The sequence below is a fragment of the Malania oleifera genome, chromosome 3, assembly GCF_029873635.1.
Source record: "Malania oleifera isolate guangnan ecotype guangnan chromosome 3, ASM2987363v1, whole genome shotgun sequence".
In the NCBI taxonomy this organism is placed as follows: domain Eukaryota; kingdom Viridiplantae; phylum Streptophyta; class Magnoliopsida; order Santalales; family Ximeniaceae; genus Malania; species Malania oleifera.
Window position 1 is genome coordinate 117,392,397 of NC_080419.1, and position 27,621 is coordinate 117,420,017.

General features: G+C 33.8%; 2 protein-coding genes across 2 annotated transcripts; both read right to left on the reverse strand.

Moving 5' to 3' along the window:
* Positions 1–476: 476 nt before the first annotated feature.
* Positions 477–1,299, reverse strand: LOC131152310 (17.3 kDa class II heat shock protein-like). Its single transcript, XM_058104133.1, has one exon. The coding sequence runs from the start codon at positions 1,181–1,183 to the stop codon at positions 710–712; it is 474 nt and encodes a 157-aa protein (XP_057960116.1). The 5' UTR covers positions 1,184–1,299; the 3' UTR covers positions 477–709.
* Positions 1,300–8,334: 7,035 nt separating this feature from the next.
* Positions 8,335–9,167, reverse strand: LOC131152311 (17.3 kDa class II heat shock protein-like). Its single transcript, XM_058104134.1, has one exon. The coding sequence runs from the start codon at positions 9,055–9,057 to the stop codon at positions 8,584–8,586; it is 474 nt and encodes a 157-aa protein (XP_057960117.1). The 5' UTR covers positions 9,058–9,167; the 3' UTR covers positions 8,335–8,583.
* Between the last annotated feature and the right edge of the window lie 18,454 nt (positions 9,168–27,621).

Genomic DNA, 27,621 nt, shown 5'->3' on the forward strand with positions numbered 1-27,621 from the left:
ATTTTGAGCACATTATGATCAAGTAAAAAAATGTAGGATATATGTCCCAAAAAAATGTTTCATATGAATTATATGGTTCTCATATAAAAGGTACATGTCCCATATGATAAAGAATATTACATGATTATTAATGAATTAATAAAAAAATTAGCTTAAAAATAAATTAGATTTTAATTACGAAAAATTTAAAAGATATCCTTATATTCATTAGCTATTATTATAAAAAATCATTAGCTATTATTATAAAAAATAGCTATAAGAGCAAGCAAACATCAAGTTAAATTAAGATTGAAAACAAAACAACATTAAGCGGGAAAAACGATCCTAATAACGTTCTTTCTTTATCTTAGCTCTCTATTCATCACTACACTCCAATAAATCTGGTGAAAGATTGAAAACAGAACAACATTAAGCGAGAGAAACGATCCTAATAACGTTCTTTTCGATTTATGTACAACATGAATAATCCTGATATATTTATATTATAATTATCTTTATTATTTATTATTTTAAAAATATTATGTTTATGTGAAGTTTCATAATAATTAAAGATCCTCCACATAAAAGTTGTTCTTGCAGCACAAAAACTCAAACATCACACCGGAACCAAATTTTACAAAATACAACAAAAACAGAGAGGCAACAGAGACGAAACACATATTAGAGTTGAAAAAAGACCCAGAATATGAGATTCTAAGTGATCTCTGTCTCAGGCGATCTTCACCTCGATGGTCTTGGGCTTCTTGGGTTCCGGCGGCGGCAACTTCTCCACCGTCACCGTCAGCACGCCGTCCTGGCAAGCCGCCGAAATCTTATCAGTGTTGGCATTCTCCTGCAGGGAGAACTTTCTCATGAACTTCCCCACCCTGCGCTCCATCCTCACGTACTTGGCGCCGTCATTCTCCTCCGCGTCCCGCTTCCTCTCGCCACTGACGACAAGCACATTGTCGTCCTCCACTTGCACCTTGATGTCGCCGCTCTTCAGCCCCGGCATGTCCACCACGAACACGTACGAGTTCGGGTACTCCTTGACGTCCGCCGGCGTCGCCGCCATCGCCTTCGCGTCCCGGACGTACTTCCGGCTGGGGGAGTTGAAGGACTTGTCGGCCTCGTCGGCGGTGTCCAGAATGTGCTGCAGAGTGGAAAACAGAGGCGAGTCGAAGCCCAGGATCCTCATATCCATACTTCTAATTCTTCAAATCCTTGTGCTCAGGGTCGGAATTGAAAACGATAGTGCAGGGAATTGAAATTGGGTTGTTGGAAATCTTGGGAATGATTTAATGTATATGGAAAGAAGAGAGGCATGCATGTGTTCTTATAGGGGGAGAGGACTGCGGAGGAGGAGAAGGAACAGAGGAAGCGTGTGGAGGGCTGGAGGAATTGGGAACTTTCCAGGAGGTTCTGTGACTTTATAGTATTATTAATTTATTAATAGGTAAAAGGGGAGGTTGTGAAAATATCTTTTAAAATACTACAAAAAATAATAATCTTCTCCAAAAATTTAAAAAATTAATAATGCTACAAAAGATGCATGAAAATAAATAGAGATGTTATAAAAATTTACGTAGTTCAACTTTGTTTATAGGCGGATGTGATAAAAAACTTTACTATCACGTGTGGAATTATAAGGTAATTTAAAATCGGAATCAATCATTTACAAGATACCTCTCTTATCTTTATCTATCCTCTTCTTTTTGTATACCCTTCTTATTTCAAAAGTGCAAGTGAGTATACAAGCATGTAATGATGTGTGTTCCAAATGTGAGGGGTAGGGTGCCTTTTTATAGGACAATATGGATAACAAAACATTTATTGAGGTGGAAAAATCGAAGTGGTGGAAGATGGGGTGACATACATATTTTTCATAACACTTCCCCTTGGATGTCACCCATATATTAACTTCTACTAAGATCTTTAAGATGTCTTATTTCGATGAAATGAACCAATTTCTTGAATATTGTAGTAGACAAAGCTTTGGTGAGCAAATCTCCTAGATTATCACTTGATCGGATCTACTGAACATTTATATTATCATTCTTCTAGAGTTTATGTATGTAGAAGAATTTTGGAGATATATGCTTTATTTTATCACCCTTTATGTATCATCCGCTTAGTTGAGTTATACATGCAACATTATCTTCATATAAAACTATTGGAATATTCTTGATTGATTGAAGATCACAAATTGCTTGGACATAAGAAATCATTGATTTAGCTCACATGCATTCTCTACTAGTTTCATGGATAGCTAGTATTTCAGAATGATTGGAAGATATTGTTGTAATCGTCTGCTTTACTGATTTTCAAGATATAATAGTTTTTTCGTAAAGAAATACATATCAAATTTGAGATTTAGAATTGTAAGGATCAGATAGATATCCAGTATATGCATATCCTACTAGTTGAGACTTGGAATCAAATAAGTAGATTAGCTCTAAGTTAAATGTACCTCTCAAATAACATAACATGTGCTTAATTCCATTCTAGTGTCGTTGAGTAGGAGTAAAGCTATATCTTGTTGGGAATTAAGAACAAATTCCCGAAACTTGAGAGAAACAAAATAGAGAAAGAATATACGCCAAAGAAAAATCAATCACACGCACAAGACAGTATTTACATGGTTCAATAATTTTGCCTACGTCCACGGAGTTGCAGGAATTTCACTATTATCAGGAAGAAAACACAAAGAGTGCGGCTATACAATACTCTCCCTCTCGCTCTCTCGCAAGTGCGGCCGCTTAACCCTAATCACCCGAAAATAATCATTTTATATGCTGCAAACAGGGTTCCGAACGGGCTACAAAACGGGCCCAAAAAATTTTCTCAGGGGCGTTGTGTCATGCCATGAACCCGCAGGTAGGTCCCAAGTGTGAGTTTAAGTAACCTAACCTGTCTCTGTATCAATTTAAACATACATGATACAATACATAAAGGGGGTTCGATCCCGTGGGGTAAACGGATGCCCACATATATACACACAATCATCCATACTCATCTATAATATGCAGCGGAATACAGTCTTTTATACAATAATAGTATCCTACCAGAGTCTATACAACTAGGATATACATTCCCATAATTACAACACATACTCCAGGTGTCCACAAAACTACACTGACAACCTGGATACCAAAACTCATACCTAAAAGGTACTAGCAGTAGCTACGACACCCCTTGCTTTCGGACGCTAGGATGCTACTTACCGCTAACTAAAGGTCCTGAAAATATTGTACGTACATTCGGGGTGAGACACCTCTCAGTAAGGAAGAAAACAATTTATCTTAGTGTGTGGCATATCAGTGTCATTTTACATACTTCATAACACTATACATACGATACAGTTTGAAACAATTCGTATAGTTTCATACAGTTATAGTATTTTCACAAAAACCATTCCAGTTCATACGATACCCAACATAGATACATACATACATACATACATACGTCAGTGTCGTCACTCTAGTTCGCAACTACACCAGGTCACCTCGTCACACAGCGATTACATTGCTACATATGCAACTACGCTGCGATGATCAAGGCTCAATGGTGATTACATTGCTCCATACGCAACTACACTAGATCACTTAGTCTCACAGCGATTACATTACTACACATGCAACTACGAAGATCTACGACTCAGACCCAATAGTGATTACATTGCTACATACGTAACTACACAAGGTCACCTAATCTCACCCCGATTACATTACCACATGCAAAACTACGCTGCGACGACCTAGGCCCACAGTGAATCCATTGCTTCATACGATGTAACATATAGCTCACACCACTTTGGTGACCAACTGAAATTAGACTGGTAATATTTCACACCCTCGGATATAGAGTCGGACACTTTTACCTACGGCAGTTAACCGATCCATGGCACAGCGTACGGTAATTAGCCGCCACATAACTGTTTCGATGTACGGTAATTAGCCGTCACTAGCCGATTTCACAAAACTTGGAATCATTTTGGAACTCACATCCATATACATTTCAGCGTACGGTAATTAGCCGCCACATAGCTATTTTACAAATACCTGGAATAAATACATACATTCATACATACCACACTTATTTGATTTACGGCAAATCATATTATTTACAATTTCAAGTATACAGTTTATACAAATATGAATTACGGTCATCTCAATAATTCAGTTTCAACAAAACCAACCGTTTTTCAAACAAAGTATAGATGATACCCGAAATCTCCAATTTTTTCGAAAACTGTAACCCAAAAATTCCGCATTTTTACCCGATAGATTTTTCCAAATAAGTAGCCAAAACATATATATGATCGTAGCCTACAAGCTTACCGATCCTGATTTCAAAAATGGACTGATATAAACAGAATTCCCTTTCCTTAACCCAAATCCCAATTACGAACTCTACGGCCCTTAAAACTACGAATCGAGACTTCAAAACCTACAAATCATAGTACAGTACATGCTTACAATCCATACTATTACACATATACTGAATCAGAAATGAAAATCGAGCCTTACCTCGATTTTAGCCTAAAAGCCGAAAATGCTCGAAACGGACTTCCGATCCGCTAGAAATGTAGAGAATCCTTCATTGATCCTCGTAGTAACTTTGGATTTATGATTCTGACGACAGACAGCGAAGCAATCGAGGAGAGACAGAGAGAGAGCTTCAAATCCTAGAGAGAGAGAGAGAGAGAGAGAGAGAGAGAGAGAGAGAGAGGAAAACCAAAACTTAGCCAAGAAGCAACTGAAAATATCCTTATAAAGACCTTTGACCCGAGGGGCTTCGTTGACGAATTGGTGTCCTCGTTGATGAAGTCTTCAGAGATTTCATCGACGAACTCTGATATTTAAATTTTCCTGAACCTCTTGTATTTTCCTGGTCGACGAACTTCTGAATTTCATCGACGAGAAGCCTTCTACTTTTGTCGACGAATTATGGTCTCGTCGACGAAGTTTGCAGAATTTCTTTTCCATCCCTCTTTTACATATAAACCCACCTCACATGGTTCGGGTTCTTATGCGTTGCCCCCGGACCCCCCACGAGTACGGCTTGGGCTGCTTAGTCTATGGAGCGAAGGCTTGGGCCGTAGGATAGAAATCTCTCATTAAATAAAGATCAGGTCATCATCAAAATTTAACGTAACTAAGTTCCACAAAAGCCCAACATATCTTACTAGTAGATTTACAACAAATGCAATGTTAGGTCTTGTACAATTGACAAGATACATTAGAGAGCCAATAACATTTAAATATGGTACTTCATGACCAAGTAATTCCTCCCCCTCATCATGAGGTCGAAATGGATCCTTCTAAACATCAAGTGATCGCACCATTATTGATCCCAAAGGATGAACTTTGTCCATATAGAATTGCCTTAATACCTTCTCGGTATATATAGATTGATGAACAAGAATTGCACCATTTACATGTTCAATCTGTAAGCCAAGACAATATTTTGTTATTCCTAAATCTTTCTTTTCAAATTTTGCAATAATTAGCAGCTTTAGTGAACTCTTCAGGAGTCCCACTAAATTCATTAACATAAATAGCAATTATAGCAAATGTAAATTTTGATATTTTAATAAAATGCATGGACAAATTGGATCATTTATAAATCTCTCTTTAACAAGGTACTCACTTAATCGATTGTACCACATGCATCTAGGTTGCTTTAATCCATATAAAGAATGTTGTAGTTTAATTGAATATAAATTTATGCGTTTTCTTTCAGCTAATTTAAATCGTTCAGGGATTTTCATATAAATTTCATTATCCAACGATCCATATAGGTATGCTGTTACTACATCCGTAAGATGCATGCTTAATTGTTTAGCGACTGCTAGCCTAATTAAGAATCGGAAAGTTATTCCATCCATTATGGGAGAATATGTCTCCTCATAATCAATTTCGAGTTTTTGCGAGAAGCCTTGTGCCACAAGTCTTACTTTATATTGAGTAATTTCATTATTTTCACTTCGCTTGCGCACAAATACCCATTTGTATCCAACAGGTTGAACATCTTCTGGTGTCTGGACTACAAGTCTAAAACTTTTCTTTTTCATAAAGAATTTAATTTTGATGTAATAGTCTCTTTCCATTTTAACCAATCACTTTTATATCGACATTCATTAGCTGATTTAGGTTCAGAATCCTCATTACTTCTAGTAATGTCAGTAGCTACTGCATATGCAAATGTGTTGTTGACAACAACTTTATTTATATCCCACATTTCTTCTGTGCAATGAATTGAGATCCCATTATTATTTTCAGGTACCTATCTCTTTTCAAGGGATGTTTCTTCAGGAGTTTTCTTTTCAGGAGATTCCTTTTTAGGAGGTTCCTCTTCAAGAGGTTCCATAATAGAGATTTCATTTTCAGGAGAAATAAGTTTGTGAATGTTGAATGAATTATCCACCTCTGTAACTGTAGAAACCTGAACTCGAAAAATAAAGGAAATAAATAAGAAAGGAAGTAAGGAAAATTTTAAAGGGGCAAACAACATGATTCGTGGACGAAGCCCCTGATTTCGTCGACAAAGGTTCTTGTGTGGTTTATTGACGAAATTCAAGCGTCATCGATGAAGAAATCTCGAGCGACATGAAAATATCAGACTTAAGGTTTGTCAACGAAACTCTTCCTTCGTTGATGAACAGTCTTTTGTAATTTGTCGACGAAGGCACCAATTCGTTGACGAAGTTCATGGAGTCAACGACCTATAAATAGATATTTTAGTTACTTAATGGTTAAGAAATCATATTTCTCTCTCTCTCTATCTCTAATCGGCGTCCCTCACTTTCTCTCTCTATGATTTTTCGCCGTTCTTCGCCAGAATTGACGATCAAAAGTTACCACGAGGATCAGGGAGAAATTCTCTACAAGTCTAGCGGAGTAGATTCTTGAATGGAGTCTTTCTAGGCACCACTCCAAAACTAGGCTAAGTAGGCATTTTGGAGTCTTATTGTTGATTTGGAGTATAGGGAGCTTGGGGAATGTTTAATGATAAGTATTCTGTGGGTTCGGATGATTAATTTGAGGAAAATGAATTTTAGGGTTTTGAACTTTGAACGCCTTAGGATATGGATCTAGGGTTAGAGAAGACTTTTCCAGTCAGCCAGGTAAGGGAATTAAGTTAAGTCAGGAATTTCATTAAAATTAGGCCTAATAAAATGTGATATATGTATATATATGTTTTTAGTTATTATTTCAAAAATCAATCGTTCAAAATGATCTTTTCAAACCTAAGATATATGATATGGTATTTTCAGTAAAAATGAACGGTGGTAAGTGTAGTTTGATGCTATAAATAGGATATACTATATACGAAAAATTGTGTGGCAGATGGATAATATTTTGGGGTTATTGTATTACCAAAATTATGAAATATTTGTGAAATACTAGAACTATTTGTGAAACGCAGGAAGTTTTATATATATGAAAGCCGCAAGGGTCAATTTTTATAACATGTCAAATTTTATATGAGATGGGTTTGGAATGCAATTTTTATTACTTAAAAACATTTAAGGAACATGCTGATCACATGGATCTTTGTTATAATCCCTTATATATAACAATGAATTTTTATGTTTTATTTTATAATATGTATAACAATATCGATAATGATGTTTCTAACATTATTCCTATTTACTATTAATCATATGATTATAGAAATAGATTACTGTTAAATAGGATCTTTGATAAAGACATTACAAGAATAGTATAGTAATTTCCTATTATGAATCATAATTAAGTGATTTTATTAGTAATTGTGATACATACAAAAAAAAAAAATATTACTTTAATAATATTTATCGCTATGACTCATGCTAATAGATTGTTAAATTATGATATTATACTAGTCTCACTAAAAGTATAAATAAACTAATATTTTATGTAGATTATGATTGAGTGGAAAAATATAGGACATATATCTCAAAAAAAAAAATCCCACATGAATTAATGGGTTACATATGAAAGATACATATCCCATATGATAAAAAATATTAAATAAATATTAATAAATTAATTAAAAAATTAACTTAAAAATAAATGAGATTTTAATGAAGGAAGTTTAAAGAGTATTTTTATATACATTGACTACTATAAGAGCAAGCAAACATAAAGTTAAACTAAAGAAAAAAAAACTCTTTAAGCCGAAATGTAGAGAAAAAGCGAGAGGAATAGTTGAGTAATGATGTTAGCTCAAAGAAAGATAGGAAAAGGCATATAAGAATTATCCGGTCTCTATATCTGCTCTCTATTCATTAGTACACTCCAATAAATCTGGTGAAAAATATAAAAGAGAACAACGTTAAGTAGGAGAAATAGTTCTTTTCCATTTGTATACAACATGAATAATCCTGATATATTAATATTATAATAATCTTTATTATTTATTATTTTAAAAATATTATGTTTATGGGAAGTTTCATAATAATTAAAGATCCTAAGTTGTTCTTACAGCACAAAAACTCAAACATCACACTGGAACCAAATTTTACAAAATACAACAAAAACAGAGAGGTAACAGAGACGAAACACATATTAGAGTGGAAAAAAGACCCTGAATATGAGATTCTAAGTGATCTCTATCTCAGGCGATCTTCACATCGATGGTCTTCGGCTTCTTGGGTTCCGGCGGCGGCAACTTCTCCACCGTCACCGTCAGCACGCCGTCCTGGCAAACCGCCGAAATCTTATCAGTGTTGGCATTCTCCGGCAGGGAGAACTTCCTCATGAACTTCCCCACCCTGCGCTCCATCCTCACGTACTTGGCGCCGTCCTTCTCCTCCGCGTCCCGCTTCCTCTCGCCACTGACGACAAGCACATTGTCGTCCTCCACTTGCACCTTGATGTCGCCGCTCTTCAGCCCCGGCATGTCCACCACGAACACGTACGAGTTCGGGTACTCCTTGACGTCCGCCGGCGTCGCCGCCATCGCCTCCGCGTCCCTGACGTACTTCCGGCTGGGGGAGTTGAAGGACTTGTCGGCATCGTCGGCGGTGTCCAGAATGTGCTGCAGAGTGGAAAACAGAGGCGAGTCGAAGCCCAGGATCCTCCTATCCATACTTCTAATTCTTCAAATCCTTGTGCTCCGGGTCGGAATTGAAAACGATAGTGCAGGGAATTGAAATTGGGTTGTTGGAAATCTTGGGAATGATTTAATGTCTATGGAAAGAAGAGAGGCATGCATGTGTTCTTATAGGGGGAGAGGACTGCGGAGGAGAAGGAACAGAGGAAGTGTGTGGAGGGGGCTGGAGGAATTGGGAACTTTCCAGGAGGTTCTGTGACTTTATAGTATTATTAATTTATTTATAGGTAAAAGGGTCGCTCTCTCTCTTTCTTTCTCTCTCTCTCTCTCTCTCTCTCTCTCTCACACACACACAACTTTTCAAAAGTATTTAATTTAATTTTATAATTTTCTCCTGACTATTTAAGAGGACTACATCAATACTTTTTAAATTATGAATTATATTATTCCATAAAATATATCTGTTTTAAGTTGAACCAAAATTGTCTATACTTTTAAACCTACAACACTTCTATTTGACTTTGTTAAATTACTTTATAAGTGAACTTAATTTAACTATATTAAATAAGTTCAAATCAAGCCTAAAAATTTTATTTATTTCATGAAAAAAATTATAAAATTAAAATTTAAAATCATTCATTTATATAATAATTGAGAATAAGTTAATTTTTATCGCATCAAACTCTTAAACTACTCGGGAGTAGTTTAATTCATTCATAAACTTACTTAAAAACATAGTAAAATCCTACTTGAAAAAAAAAATCCTTAATTAGTCTATCATGATATAATATAAATCTTAAAATATCTGTTTTTATAAGTTTATCTATGAGAACTAGTGCTATTCATCTCACACGAAACAAGAAAAGAATAAAAACTTTCATAATAAAATTTAGAAATAATAATTTTTTGTTCATCTTATTTTATGAAGTTATAAATATCTTTGGGTTATTTTTTTTATGATAATTAATAATCCTTTTTCTTGTTCAAATTATCAAAACTTTACATAATAATTATTTTATTTTTGAGAATAAATAACCCCAAACAAAATATAACCATTATTTGTAGTTAATTTCCTAAATTAAAAAAAAAAAAACCTCATATACGTTTATTTAATTAGTCTTATCAACCATATTTAATCACAATATATATGTAATAGCTTCTTCATGCATGGATTGAAAATGAGCTAGCTTATCATAAAACATGTATTCAATTCAACGTTAAAATTTAAATTTATATAAATTTAAACAAAATAAAATATAATTACTTTAAAATTCACCCGAATACTAAAATCTTAAATTTAAGCGCTATTTATGCTCCTCACATATGAGGAGAAGTTATACGAGGAACCTCCCCTCTATATGTTTAAATTTAAGATTTTGAATTCGAATCTAGAAAAGGCCTTTGATCATGTCAATTGGAAATGTCTCATCAACATGTTTAGAATAATGAGATTTGGAGAAAAATGTAGAAACAAGATAGAATGGTGCATCTCAATGACATCTTTCTCGGTTTTGGTCCACGGAAGGGCAACCAGCTTCTTCAAGAATACAAGGGGTCTGAGATAAGGTGATCCATTGTTTCCTTTTCTTTTAGTTGTTGTCGTGGAAGTTCTTTCACAGATAAAAAACAAGAGTTTGGATACCGGTCTGTTGAAGGGAATTAGTCTTCATAATTCATCTCAATCCACCACCTTGTCCCACCTCCTTTCTACATATGATACGTTGATTTTCTACAGCAACACTGATTCTGAGTTCAAAAACTTAAGGGCCATACTTCTTTATTTTGAAGCAATTACGGGATTGAAAATAAATTTAAGAGCAGTATTTTCCAATTGGAAGGGTTGAAGATGCAGGGTGGAAGGCTAAAATCTTTAATTGTAAGTTAGACTCATTCCCCACTATAGACACCCCAATTTGTCCGAAGGTCTTAAATTACAAAAATAAAGGAAAAAAAAAGAAATACAAAAAAAATACAAATACAAAAAAATAAAAAATAAAAAAATGCATACAAAAGGAAAATACATTTTTACATTGGAAAAAAGAAAAAGAAAAAGAATGGAAGTGGGCTAAGTAGTCTTCAATTTGCAAATTATTTTCAAACATGCAATGTGAAAAATGTGTAAAAATAAAAAATAAGTGGTGATTGAGAGTTAGCTTTGTAATTGATTTTTTTTATTAAAGCAAATTGGTAATTGATTGAGCAATTCAAACTTACAAAGAAAAATCAATAATAAACTAAGTGGTGATTGAGAGTTAGATTTGAAATTGAAATTTTGATTAAAACAAATTGAAAATTTGTTTTAAAATTTGATTGACCAATCAAATTGATTGATCAATCAAATTGAATTCAAATTACCTCTTCTAAGCTTATAAACAGAGGCCTGAAAGAGAGTGAAGGAAGAAGATGGGGAGAGGGAAAAGAATAGGGAACAGTGAAAAAAAAAAAAGAATTTCGCGTTAAAGAGAGAGAGAGAGAGAGAGAGAGAGAGAGAGTGTGTGTGTGTGTGTTTTTCCTGAAAATTCAGGATTGGGGTTGCCTGCACAGTCAGTTTTCCTTAGACTATCACAGGGTGATTGCTCGTCTGACTAAGTTGATAGTTTAACAAAGGTGGTGCCTGACTCATCCTTCTTCACTCTGGACAGTCCGATTTTCATTTGGTGTTTGGAAAACTTCCGTTTTGTGATTCGAACAACAGCCTCATTGCCGTAGCAGGGGTTCCTGCGCAGCCAGTTGGATCCATACGATCGAGTGGTGATTTCTAATCCGATTGAGCTGAATTATTTACAGGTTGAATATGACTTACCCTTTTCAAATTTGAATGGTTAGATTGTTATTTAGAGCTTTTAAATTGTGGTTTTGTGCCTTGGATATTGGCCTCATGGCTGCAGCAGTTTTAAGATTAGAGGTGCATGCTCAATCATCTTGATCCAGACAATCGGTTGGTTGTTTCTCCTCCTATTAAGCTGCAATTTTTATAGGTTGTGCATGACTAAACCCTTTCAATTTGACTGGCTAGATTGTTATTTTGAGATTTGAAACTTTTATTTTGTGGCTCGAACATTAGTCCCATTGTAGCAGCAGCTTCAGGATTGGAAGCTTGCGTAGTTAGCTTGATCTAGACGATCAGATAGCGATTCCTTATCCGATTGAGCTGAATTTTTTTATAAGTTATTCATGATTCACCCTTCCTAACTTTGATTATTCAGCTTGTTTTTTGAAGTTTCATAACTTTTGTAATAATTCCAAAAAAGGTTATACAAGATTTGTGGAGTGATTCAAAAAAAATAAAATTAATTAATTAATTTTTTTTATTTTTATTAATAAAATATATTATTATTATTATTATTATTATTATTATTATTATTATTATTATTATTATAAATAATGATTCCTAAAGCTTCTTTGAAGCTTCAAGATCAAATTTGGATGAAGAGGACGCCTTCCCTGCGCAAACTAGCCCCCTCCCCTTAGTTTCTATCTCTCTCGTCTGATCTCTCTCTCTCTCTCTCTCTCTCTCTCTCTCTCTCCCTCTCTCCCCATTTTTCCACACGAATACTCTTTTGATCGGGAATCGAAAGGCACCGTTGGACTCCATTATCCGCTGCCATCATTTCTACAGGAGCGGATTGGTGGTAGGAGTGGCGTAGGTATCTTCTGGGGTAAGCCAATTTCCCATTTTTCCTCAATTTTTTTTGTAAATTAAAAGCCCAATTGACGATCGAATACCACCACGAGAATCTAGGGATGATTCTCTACGAGTCTAGTAGAGTGAATTTCTCGTGGGATCGTCGTATGCAAAACCCCAAATTTGGGATATGGGGGTTATTAAAGGGTTTATTTTTAATTAATTAGGGTTGATTTAGAAATGCTAGAATATTGAGCGTCTAAGGTTGAAATAGGATTTTCAAAATTTAGGGTCCGGGTGAGCGCCACGGGTGTAATTTTGGGACCCGCAGGCATAATTCAGAAAGTTAAATGAGAGTGTTAAATGTTAGTTTAAATATTAATTTGGGGTATATGGAGCCTAGGAAAGATTATATGAGTATTATTTTAGGGAAATGAGTTAATTAATTTGGAAAAAATGCAAATTGTAGGATTTGAATTTTGAGCGCCAAGGGCGTAGGATTTGAGTCCTAACGAGACTCTCAGTAAGTCAGGTAAGGGGAATAAATTATAGCAGCATTTTTAGAATTACTGTTTAAATTAATATGTGAAAATGAGCATATAGTATTTTGCCTGAAAGTTATTATGATATGAATATTAGATAAATTGTGTGGCATTTGAGTAATATTAAATTGTGATGTTTTGGAGTGTGAAATTAATATATTATGAATATTAGATGAAAATTGTGTGACACATGACATGTGTTGAAAATTGTGAAATATAATGATGGATATTTTCTGAGAAAATATTGAAATGAGAATGATTGATGTGATTGGTGGAAAATAATGAAATGTGGTATTTATATGTGAGTAGAAATTATTTGCATGAAAAATGAGATTTTAAAAATGACTGATATGAGTATTTTGGAAAATGTCGAAATACGTGAAATATGATATGTATTATTATGAGATGATGGAATGTGTACAAAAAATGATGAGAATATTTATATTGAAATGAATTGAGATATATTGATATGTGATTAATGATGTATATTGATATGGAAATACTGAAATATAAAAATGGAAATGATGAATACTGCAATATAGAATTGAAATATGATTGATAAAATGTCAATACCGCATAATGATTGTGGGTATGTGATAGTGAACCCTGATGGATGGTTATGATATTGAGTACGGTACCGTTGCTAGTGGTGTAGTGCAACCACACGGACTCTTGGAGCGTGTGACGTGATAGTCGACTGAGCCATTTTGTAGGGTTGTTGAGCCCCCTGAGTTCGGATCAAGGCTATAGGCCGGCCAATCGTACTATAGACGTGATATGATATTTTGATCTAACCGGGTTGGCTAACTATGGTTAGATCTAGCCTTCGAGCTGATTACATGCCGAAACTACGTAATTGGATGTTTAACCCGGGCTTTATGGTTTATATTTTTAATTAAATATCCAAAATTGTCCAATATTTTAATAAAGTGCCAAAATCATCATTCTTGAACTTTATTGCACTATTTATGAAGTTTTGGTATTTTTTTGTTGTAGGAAAATTCCCGGGAATCAAAACCAATACCTGTTCGTATTTCATGTATAACTTTACCGTCTAAGCTCCGATCGAGACGGTTCAAATTTCTAGAGAAATAGAAAAGGATCATCTACAACTTTCATGTTTTGAGTTTTGTGAGATATGGGCTCCAGAAGAGTCATATTTGTGACGAACAGAGAATGAAAAAAATGAAAAAATATAATAATCCGGGTCAGGTCTCCTATCCGGATCTGGGTCTAGGGCTTTCCCCCCTATCCTTAAATATCCCTCTCTTCCTCCCCCTGCGCAGGCAGCCCCTGTGGCTCCCCATTCTCCTCTTCTCCTTCTTCTTCTTCTTCTTCTTCTTCTTCTTCTTCTTCTTCTTCTTCTTCTTCTTCTTCTTCTTTAGTTTGTTTTATTTTTTTCTTTTCAATTCTGCTTTGCTCCCTGTCTCTTCTCTCTTATTCTTCCCTGCCCTCCTCCTTCTCTTCTCTCCCTTTTCCTCTGTCTTTCCCTTGTCCCTTTGCTGCTGTACCTCTAGCAACACTATCCCCAGCCTCTCCTCTTCCCTGCTACATAGCCAAGGCAGCCATAGCAGTTCCCCGCGAAGCACACCAGCAGCAGCTCTCTGCTACCACAGCCCTTGTCCCCCTCGGCCAGCAACAGCAGCTCTCTGCTGCAACAGCTCCAGTCCCCTCTCTGAACAGCAGCTCTCTGCTGCAACAGCTCCACAGCAAAACACAGCAGCTCCTTCCTGCTGTTCAAGCCATGCCAGCACGCACAGCAGCCCCTACACAGCTCTGCTCTGTTCTTTCTCTCTCTCTCTCTCTCTCTCTCTCTCTCTCTCTCTCTCTCTCTCTCTATTTTATTTTATTTTATTTCATTATTTGTCTTGTTGTTCCCTTCCTTCTATTCTCTTTCAATGTTTTGTTAATTGTTTTTATTTCAAGCAAAGTTCAAAATTGAATTGTTATTATTTAGAGAATTTAATTTTTATGAGTATTAAGTTTCTATTAAAGTTGTTTCTTTTTTTTTTTTTGTGTTTTGTTGGTTTTGTTTTTATGTTCGAATATGTTAAGTTGATTTCTTGAAAAAAAATGAATAAAATATATAAAAAAAAAATATTGTTTTTGTTTTGAAGTTTTCCAAGTTTAATTTTCTTTTGAGGTTCAGCTTAGTTTAGGGTCAGTTTTGTTAAAATTGTGTTTATCATATTCTGTTTTCGTTTAGATCGTTAATGGTTTAATTTTGATTCGAGATCCTACTTCTTGTTAAAGGTTCGTTTTTTATCGTGTGTATTCATGTCTAGTTAAGTTTCCTTTGCGTGTTTTAATTTCATATTCAAAGTTCCCTTCTTTAATTGACACGTGCTTTAATGTTTCCTTAAGTAGGTTAGGGTTTCCATTCTTACTTTTTAATTTAGTGAATGTTAGTTTTAAGGTTTAAATTGCGTATCATTTAAATTGTCAAATGTGAAATTGAACCATCTTGAAAACCCGAATCTGAACTAAGTTCAGTGCAATTTAATTTCGATTGGGAGAACTTAAAATCTGAGATTAAAACACATTCCCTGAGGAGACGATCTAGCCCTTGGGCTTAATATTACACAACAGAACTCCTATACTTGGGATAGCTTCCGCGCTGCTCATTTTTCGAGTGAGTCACGAGCCGCACAACCTTGACCATGGGAGGAAGTATGGCGTAAAAATAAATATCCTCAGGGTAGCCATGAGTTACAGATGCGATGTTGGTACTAGGTACCAAGGATACTCATGAGTTGGATAGTAAAAAGGAAATAGAAAGTGAAAGAATGATAAAATGGGCTAAAATGAGAAATGAAAGAAATAATGGTAATTGAAAAATAGAGAATGGTAAAATTGAGAAATAGAATCGTGTGAGTTAATAACATAAATAATTGAGGCAAAGTAAAACTTTCCACCTGAAGGCTTACTAAGTAAGGTGAGTGCCCTGATAGGTATCAGATATGGTCATTCCTGACAACATAACATGTTAGGGAAGAGGAAAGCTACCTGTATGGGCGGGTAATCTTCCCTATTCTTAGGAACTTTGCAGTTAAATATATGTTGGAAATGAATAAACTTGAGAAATAGTTTTAAAGCTTATAAAAGCTTGTGTTGTCTATCTATATGATTATGAGAATGTGTATATCGGTGTATTTTCTCATATGAAATGATGATTTGAAAAGTAAAGTGTATTATAACTAAAATCATATGACCACACATTGTAAATAATTTATTCCTTCTTACTTAGATGTGTCTCATTCAAATTATCTAAATTTTTAAGGAAACAGGGATAGGCCAAGTGATAAAGCTCCATGATCATAGGGAGCTGGGACCCTGATACACAGGGTGAGTTTTTTTGGACTAGGGGAGGTGTAATTCCCCTAGAGTTGAGTTGTTTCTGAGTTTGAGATGGTGATGTATATATATGTACGTTGATACTCTGGGTATTGTATTCTGACTGCTATGTATATACCGTTTTTCGTTGTTAGGTTGTATAAATGAAATAACTTTTTACTCGATACCCAATGCGGGTCAGGTCATATGAATGGTAGTAGGGTTATTGACGTGACCGATTTATGAATGTTGTTGATGGCGAGTGAGTATTTAATTATTATTTGTTATTGAAAAAAAAATTGGTAAAAAAATTGGGGCTTCACAACTTTGGTTTTCTGACTCGAACAATGAGCTCATTGCAACAGTAGCTTCAGGTAAGAAAAATTCTTTTAAAGTCTTATATTTTTTATATAATAAATTTTAAAAATAAAAAATAGACGCCAGAGAGTGATACGTGTCATGGTGACACATATCAAGGTGATGTTGTGTTAACGTCTCTCTGCTACAGTACTTTAAAAAAATAAAAAAAATAAGAACAAAAAATGTCATGTGTCACCTTTGTGAGTGGACATGTGGCACTCACTGGTTTAACCCGGTTCATTTTAAATGAACCGATTGACCCTGTTCATCATTTTATTTATTTATTTAATATTTTTAATTAGTTTTAAATTTTAGAAATTAGAGAAAATAGCAGAAAAGTAATAAAAAACCAAGAAAATGGTGAAAGTTTTTTTGAAAAAAAATTGTTTTTTTGGAAGTTAGAAAAAATAGTTTGAGTTATTTTGATTTAGAATAAAAAAATGGTAAAAAAAACCAAAAAATAAATAAATAAAGAAAACTCTTTAAAATTCGAGAAATTTTTAGAAAAATATTTGAAAAATTTTAGAAAATTAGGATTTTGAAAATTATAGGAATGTTTTTGTAATGACTCGAAGAATAATGGTATTTAAATAATAAAGAGGGAGGAAAATGGGAATAGAAAAGAGGGCGACAGTAGACTTCGTCGACGATGTGACATATTGAGCTCGTCGACGAGGGTGTGTCTTGTCGATGAGAAGATACCGAGAGGGGGTGTTTGGCAATATGAATTTCGTCGACAAGGAGTTCAGGTTTGTCGATGAGATTATTCAGGGGCTCGTCGATGAGATGACGTGTCTCGTCGACGAATCCATGACTATAAATAGTCCTAAACTCGGATTTTTACATAGAAATTTTAGCAAGAATTCCCTCTCTCCTCCACGGTTCTTCCCTCTTCTCTCTTTGATCCTGGCCCCATTTTTTACCGGATCGATGATCTGAGGCCACCACGACGCTCCTGGGAAAGTTCTTTTCAAGTCTGCTGAAGCGAATCGTTGGTGGGGCTGAGTTGAATTTTATCCCAGATTCAGGATAAAGTCTTTTATCTAATATTTGGCTTCACAACAGTTGTAAGAAATATAGTAGACGCATAAATAATGATATTTTGTTCTAGGAAATGTTGCTTTCAGGGTGTTGAGTGGAGAACCCTGCGAGAGTAGGACCCGTCATAATAGGGGATTTTCGCAGGAATCAGGTAAGAGAAATATGCTATGTTAGGCAATTTTAGAATGATTTTCAATATAAAATATATATGTTTACCATATTATAATTCACAGCAGGATTTTATACAATTCATCATTTATGTTTAAGATGTTTTAATTATTGTGTGGCATGAGATATGGATACAGTACAGAAATATGTCTTACAATTTGTTTAGGATTATGTTTTACAGAATATATAGACAGGAAACATGTTTTACAGTATTTTTCAGAATACCATGATTATCTAGTTTTACAATACCATGACATATAGATTTATAGTTAATTTCAGAAACACAGTTAATATAGATACAATTTATTACAACGTCATGGTTAATACAGTTATTACATAATCATGGTAAAACAGATAGTTGTATATAAAAACGTATTATATAGTATTAGACCCTGATGGACCATTCCAGATACGGTTTACAAAGCATGATACCGTAGCTATATACAGTTCAGAGTGCAACCACATATTTAGATAATATGTGGTATATAGAAGTCGACCGTGTTTATGTTGTGGACAGGCTCCCCATCAGATATGGGTTGAGGGGGCCGATCTGACTGTCGGAGTATAATGATTTATTCTGGTAGGCCAGCTAGTGATAGATCCCATTACGGGCCGCACAATCCTGTCATGAGGGGTTAAATCATGACATACAGTTATCCATCAAGGGAAGTTTTCCAGTTATTATATGTATATATAGTTTTACAGAAATAAGGAGCATACTTATGTATATTAGAAGTATGTTGAATAGTAAACCTATAAAGATAGTTATGCTAAACAACGTGAATAAGGTGGTATTATACATTATTGTACCTGTATTCTCAAATTCAGTTATTCATGATCTTATAGAATCAGATTTTTATATAAATGTAATTCACTTATCACACACTAGCAATAGCATATTTCGTCTTACTGTGCGTCGTCTCATCCCAATAAATTGACATTTTTTAGGTGATCCAACTAGACGAGCAGATCAGGCTCGCAGGTAGAGGGGTTACAGTGCTGCCCTGTCAGTAGAGTGAGTATTTTTTGGGAGGTTACTTTTGTATAGCCTAGTTTCAGTTGAGGGTGTTTTTGGGAACAGTAGTATGTGTATATGTCGGGCGCATTTTGGCCCTCTGGTATTGTATATTTGCATTTATGCTTATATGAATTCAGCTTCTCGTTGCATAAGTTGATAATTATTATTATTATTATTATTATTATTATTATTATTATTATTATTATTATTATTATTATTATTATTATTATTATTATATCAGAAAGTATTAGAGATATGAAATTTCATAGTATTTATTATGGGTAAATTATAAAATATTCATAAATTGTAGTAGGTTGTTACAGTTTTCAAAGATGATTTTTTTTTTATGATTTTCTTGATTTTTGTGCATCCCGATGATTTCAAAAAGGGTAAAGAAGTATTTCAGACCTCACCTGCATCAGATTTGAGGGGAGATTTGTCTAACAAGATCCCCTCATTTTGAGGTCTTATTAGATATTTCTAAATCATACTTTGATTTTGTTTATTTATTAAGTTGTTTATTTTAAAAAAATTAATTAAAAACCATAAAAATTCAATTTAGGGATAATTCATAATTAATTAGGTACCATTCATAAAACAGGTGTGTAGGGGGTGCTAGTATCTTCCTCTCGCATAACCAAACTCCTGATCTCGATTCTAGTAAAGTAGACTAAAATTAGGTGTTTTAACCGCACCAAGGTAAATATTAGCTTAGTGACAACTCCATTCAAAGTTTAATATCTATGATCTCTCGCCATTCCAAACCCTTTCTCCAGGATGTTGCGACACTCACATCTTCACCGAGGCTCCCACTTGGAGATAAATCAACTTCCATACGCATATGGGATCCGGTGGTGGAAAATATGGAGAAGAAGCTGGCCACATGAAAATCAAGGTTCCTATCTATGGGAGGTAGATTGATCCTCATAAATTTTGTGCAATCCAATCAACCCATATACTAAATGTCTATATTTTCCATTCCAAGGAAAGTGGTACAGGTTATTGAAAAAATCCAAAAAGACTTCCTTTGGAGGGGGTACAGAGGAAGGCTTTAAATACCCTCTCGCCAAATGGAGCTTAGTTATTCAATAAAAAAAAAACGGGTTGGGAATCAAACAACTGGAGAATATGATCAAAACTCTTATGGGAAAATAAACATGGAGGTTCGGCAAGGAAAACGAAGCTTTATAGAAAGTGGTGATAAGCATCAAGCATAGGTACAATGTCACAGACTGGTACCCAAATTCAAATTTTAGAAGCCCAAGTTAGGACCTTTGGAAAAGTTTTAGCAAACTCAAACCTATCTGATGGGGGAACATGAAGATCATTGTGGGAGACGACAGTAAAACAAAATTTTAGTTAGATAAATGGATCACTAAAGCCACTCTTCGAGATCTCTTTCTGAGCTTTTTCTATGTGGCTAGATAGAAAAATACTAAAGTGACAGATTTACTGAACCACCCCAATAGCAATCTTTTTGGGACTTGAATATCAGGGCAAGGAGATAGAAAAAAGTCATGAAATTGTTCAAATTGATATACAATATCAACATTAGTAGGAGGAGATAAGATTTGTATTTTTGAACTCTCAATACACCTTAGAACTTCATGATGTCAAGCCTCTACAATCATCTTGCTAGCAAAAATAATTATAATTATGTTAAAATCCCTTACAATCATCTTGCTAGTCAAAATAATTATAATTATGTTAAAATCCCTTGTAAAATTATTTGTTACTAACTAGTAACAAATAATAAAATTCTTACTTCAAATAAATTACAAAAAAATAAAATAAAATATTAACCCCTATGTGTTTTGCACTGTCATTTCAGTAAACAGATTTAAACTATTATCTGCCAAAAAACATGCAATCACATGATAATGTAAAATATCAGAAAAAAAAAAAAAAAAACCTGCTATTCTTGCAGCCATTTATTAAGAAATTTTTTAAAAAAAATAAAAAAAATCTTTGAAAAAACCTACTCCACTACTTCAAAGAGGTATGATAAATGTCTCTAAACTAAATCTAATTCTTTATTATCTATGTAATAACCAGGGAAAAAAATAATTATTAAAATTATTAATCAATTAATTAGTTAAGCATTATTAAATTAATGTATTAAATAAACAAATAAAAATAAATAGTATGAAAAAAAAGTAATTATTAATTAATTAAATATTATTAAGTTAAATAAATAAATAAATAAATAAATAAAGAATAGGAAAAAAAATTGGAATTAAGATATATACATATATATATATATAGGTTAAGTTAAAGTAAGTAAAAAAAAAGAAAAAAGGAAAAAGAAGAAAAAGAAGAAAACTCACCTGAGAAGGAATTGTGTCTCTCTCAGCCTCTCTGTACTCTCCTTCTTTCTCCGCCGTCTCCGTCTCCATCTCCATCTCTCTCCTCAATTTTATCGACTTAACGAGCGTTGATCGAGAAACAGAAGGTGTCGTTGGATTCCTAACTCCGCCACTGATATTTCTACTGGAGTGGATTTGTCGTGAGAGCGGCGTAAGCACCATTCTTGGGGCAAGATAACTTTCCCTTAATTTCTTAATTTTTTGTTAAATCTGCTGTTAAATCGACGATCAGGCACCACCACGGGGTCCTAGTTGTAATCATTGTCATTTTGACATAAGTAAAGTTTCAATTGGGGTTTTCTAAATCCCACTCTAAAGTGAGAGTGAGATTTGGAAAATTTGACAAATTGGTTATATTTGCGGGTATAATTATTAATTTGAAAATTATGGCCTTAGGAAATATTTAAATAGTATTTTATTTAAAAATAATTTAATGGAATTAGGATTTTTGATTTAGGGTCCAGGTGAGCACCTCAGGTATTTTTTGGAGTCTCTGTTGGCGTAATTCAAGAAACCAGGTAAAGAGAAATTATATGTTAAATAATATTTTATGAAATTAGAGGTAATAATTTATGTTATATTATATGTATGTTTTGGTGTGAATTATTAAAATGTCAACCATGTAAAACCATGATTTTTGAGTCCAGGACCACTTATTTAGTTATGTATTTGTGGAAATGAACTAAAGAAAGTGGAAGGAATTTTCTGGATAATTATGTAAGAAATGGAAATTGTATTTTCAGTAATTAAATGCTAAATGTGGGTTGACCTATTTTACAGAAATATATATGAATTTTACTGTTAAATTGTATGACATGAGATTCTATGTAAATATATGTTAAATGTATGAGATGTAAGTTAAGTAAGTAATGCATTGAAAATAAAATATGATATAAACTATGTTGCTTGTGTGTGTCAACCATGTAAACAGCTGAAAGATGTCGGATAAAACAGCTGAAAGATACTGGGTAAAACAGCTAAAAGATGTTGGGTATGTAATGACCCAGAATTTAAATAATTAGGAAATATAATGAATGAAATGGATTAATGAGAAATAAGGGGAAGAAAGGAAGAATTTTTCAAAAGAAAAGCAGGTCTTGTCGACGAATGTCTTGTATTCGTCGACGAGTGTCCTTCTAAGCTCGTCTTCGAACTCGATTTCTTGTTGACGAAGGAATCCCGAGAGAGTATATTTATGGAACTTTGAATTTCGTCGACGAAGGTATCGTCTCATCGACGAAGTCTCTATAGCACCTCGTCGACGAATCGACGTGTCTCGTCGACGAAGCCCTGCCTATAAATTGAAATTCTTTCATTTTTCAGCGTGAAAACTCGACAAATTCTCCTTTTCTCTCTCTAGAAAATGACCTCCTAGCCTTCTCTCTTCGATTCGGGCTGGATTTGACTCGGTTTGACGATCCGGAACCGCCACGAGGTTCGTAGGATCATTCTCTTCAAGGCTGTAAGAGTTGATCGTTAGGTTGTGAGGTTTGGGAAACATCCCAAAATCAGGGTAAGTGATTTATTTTGGGATTTTTCTTAAGGAATGTTGTTATTTAGAACCTAGGAAATAGTAAATAATGTTTTTCTTAAGATCTGAGTTAATTGGAATTTATTTTATTTAAGTTAGGATTTTTGGATTCAGGGTCTAGGTGAACGCTGTGGGTATCAGTTTGGGGATCCTACAGGCGTAGTATGAAAAATCAGGTAAGGGAGAAATTTATGTATTAAATCAGGTTTTTCATGAACTAAAATAGATTATATGTTATTTAAATATATATGTTTATATGTGGGTTTAAAATGTCAGCTAGGGAATCTATGTTTTTTGAGCCTAGGATTGTTTATATAGTTATGTATATGTGAAAGTAAATGAATGAAAGTGAAAAGTATCTTCTGAGGAATTAAGTAAGCAATGAAACATATTTTCAGCATATAAATATTAATTATGGGTTGGCTTATTTTGTAAGGAATGTATATGAATTTTATTGCTAAAATTGTGTGGCATGAGATTCTGTGTGAATATATGTTAGATATACGAGATGCAGGCTAAGTAAGTACAATTTTATGAATAAAATATGATATGGACAATGTTGCTTGTGTATGTTAAATGCAACCATGTAAATGTAAGACAGCTGAAAGACAACCATGTTAGCAGATTCTAGCGCATTTCTATGTGAAAACTAATTGTAGCAGATTCTAGTGCATTTCTATGTGGAAACTAACAAGTAATGGCTAAAGACCAGCTGTAGTACGAAGGAATGAAATTAAATTAAATGTCATGCAATGAAATGAAATGATATGATAAATGCGAACGATGTAAATAGGAAAGAGTCACTTAAAGTGAAATGAAATGCAAAGGTAAGTTATGAACATAAATGAATGTGTATGAATGTATAATGACAGAAAAGAATGATGTGTTATGATACTAGAAGTATGTATGTACGTAGAACATGTTGTGATTGGGCAAGGCGAACTCTTCGCCTGAGGGCTTGCTGAGAAAGGCAAGTGCACTAGTAGCTTCAGATATGGCAGTAGCTGGATAACGTATTAGGGCAGAAGGAACCTATTTGTATAAGGGGGTAGATTTCCCTATCCTTAGGGCCTTTACCGGTAAACTATTGTTGAATGCATGAGTACGAGATTAATCTAACACTTGAGGGCTTACTGAGTAAGGTAAGTGCCTTGGTATGCTTTAATTGTGAGCTTAGGGTTACCTATGTATCAGAGCAGAGGGGTGCTACTTGTATGGGCAGGTAATCATCCCTATTATTGAGTAATCTCATGGGTTAAATATTTGCATGTGATTGTGTAGGTTCAGAAAATAATTTCAATGTTATGTAATGATTTGCAAATGTATTAAAACGATATCTATATACCTCATGTTAGCCACACGCTGTTTTAATATATTTCGTCCCTTACTGAGATGTGTCTCACCCGAATATGAATGTTTTTTTTTCAGGACATCCTCGAGATCGAGCTTAGGAGCTCAAGGGTATTTTTAGCATTTTTGGAGGACTATATAAAGAAACAAGGTATATGTTGATTGTGATGACCCAAAAATATATATATATGATTAAAGTACAATAATAATAAAATAATAAAAATAGTCATTAAGTTAATATCAATACAGAAGTGTTTTTCTGTAGGATCCTTGATTCCATGTTTGATGCCTAAGAAAGAAGTGCTCAGAGACCATTGCGGCTCAGTCGCTCCCTGGAGGTTGGCTTGGTCAAAATGGAATTTCATAGGATAAACAGGATAGATACTGTTTGTACACGTAAATAAGTATATATACATAAAATAGTGTTTTGATAGACATAATTTGTAGAAATACATAATAAGATGATAATAATATAGGTATCATATGTGGGGCCCACAAGACTATGTGGGGTCCACATGAGTCCCGGAGTCACAAGACACTATTTATATACGTAAATAAGTACATAAAATAATGTTTTAACTGATATAATTTGAAGAAATATATGATAAAATAATAATAATATAGGTATCCTATACGGGGCCCACAAGACTGTGTGGGGCCCACATGAGTCCCGAAGCCGTATGGAGGTTTACACAAGTCTCAAAGTTATGTAGGATGCATAAAATCGTATAAGAGTTATTCGAGTTACGTAGGATCCATTCGGGTCTCGAAGTTGTGTGGGGCCCACAAGACCATGTGGGGCCCACATGAGTTTTCAAAATTTAAATTTAATTATTGTTCAAAAATAAATAATAAAATAAATAAATACTAAAAATAGTTTAAAATTAATAACAATGATAATAATGATTAGAAAAAAATAATAAAATAATTAATTAAGTAATTGATTAATTAATTAGGTAAGTAATTAATTAAAAAAAATTTATTTAGTGGGAATGGTGGCAAGCACTCCCACATGGCCTCCATCCCCATCCCATACTCAACCCATACCTTGCCCATCCCTTGCCCATTCTTTAATTTAAAAAAAAAAAAAATTATAATTTCACCCATCTCCCCACACTTTTATAAATTTCATTTCTTCTCCAAAATTTTCCTATAAATAGGGAGCTCTCAATCTTCATTTTTCACAACAATTTTCTAAGGAAGAGAAAGATTAGTGAGTAAAAGAATTTGTGGTGGAGAGAGAATTTTGAGTAAGTTCTCACTCACCCACTCTTTCCGATCTCATATCTTAAAGATAGTTATTGTGTTCGTAGCACACGGTAAAAGAAGAAGGTACGTAAATTTTGATTATGTTAGTTTCTTTTTATTTTAAATTCATACCCGAGTTTATTTTGTACGTAAATTTTAATTATGTTACTTAGTTCCACAAAATTTCTATGAGTTTATTTTTACGCATATTTAATTATACCAGTTCTATCTTTAATATACTTGCATCTATATTTGGGTTAAGAAATGTTCTAATCCCCTCGGGTAAATTTTCAGCATTTATTTCTATTCAAAAAATAAAATTATATATATTTTTAACACAAAAATTGTGTGGCATGAGTTTATTTTTACGTTACATTTTTTATGAAAATATGAGTAAAGATGAGATTTTCACGATATTATTTTAAATTGCATAAATTATAATAAGATGATTTTAAAACCCCTTATGGCAACGAAAGTTCAAAGTTACAGATGCTCGGTACCGCAGCTTAAAGTTTATACGGATCAGAGTGCACACACACTGTTTACAGAGTGGTTATTTATGTTAGTGGATTTCTCCTGAGTGCACACCTGGTTCCAGACCAGGACTTAATAAGGAAAATCTCACTTAAAGTTTACGTACGTTGATTTAGTTTGGTCGGCCAGCCAGCTAAGTCCAGTCTTCGGACCGCACAACCCAGTCATGGGGGTAAACATGACTTACGGCAAACAGGCCTAAGGGTGGTTTTTATAATATATGTTTATACATATTTAATTACATATACAAGTTACTGATGATTTGAAGGAAAAGTATAAGTTTACGTGAAAATGATCATTCTGGTGCTTAAATGACGATTTAAGGAAAACGTATAAGGAAAAGTATATGTATGTTTATCATTAAATGTTTTTACAGTTTTAAAGTTAAAAGTTTAATTTAACAGTTATAATATATGATTATAAAAATTTACTGTTGAAATTGATGACAAAAGTTTTATGCAGAAATTTTTAAATTTATATCTATTCTAAAAGCAGTCTTGAAGTTATAGTATTAAATATTGTTTTTACGAAATTCTTTAAAAGCTCATTTTAGCCACACACTAATAATAATCTTATTTACTTACTGAGCGTCGTCTCACCCCAATCATATTTTATTTCAGATAACTCTAAAGGACATGTTAGAAATCAGGCTTAGCAAGCATGCGGGTGGGGATTAGAAAAATAAAGATTTATTAGAAATATTAATATGGTTTCAGATATTTATATTTGTGTAATTTGTCTTCTTTTGAAATAAATGATTGTAATATGGAATATTAGTGCTCTGGTTTAATAAAAATTGAGTTTATTTGCTTCCGCTGTAAATCAGTAGTAAAAAGTTAATATCCCAGGCCCCTCGGGGTCGGGGTGTTACATTGATAATATTTTGGAGATGTATATGTTATGTTATAAGTATTTATGTTTTAAGTTTGTGGAGAAAAGAATGTTCGTGGACATACTAGAATGTTATGGATATATATATATATATATGGAAATGCAGACGATGGTTGGATTTTATGGATTTATTGGTAGAAAATAGAAAACTCTGATATTACGATATTATGATATATGTTGTATGGAGATTATATTTATGTTTCCCGCTACGTATGTTATGGATTATGATTTATCAGGATATTATCAGCTATAACACACCGGAACTGGGTTTAGTGGTTCGGGGTGTTACAAGGTAAATGTATGACAGTTGAAAAATGTTGCGTAAAAGAGCTGAAAGATGCTAGGTAAAATAGATGAAAGATGCTGGGTATGAAATGAAATGAAATGAAAATGGAAATAAAATGTGAAATGTGAACCATGTAAAATGGGAAAGAGCCATGTAAAGTGAAATGAAATGAAAAGTAAAAGATGGAAACCTGGATAGTTGAGAAATGCAAAATAATGACAAACAAAATAATGTATTATGATATTATCAGTATTTATGCTAGTAGAACATGTTACGTTTTGGTGAGGCAAACTCTTCGTCTGAGGGC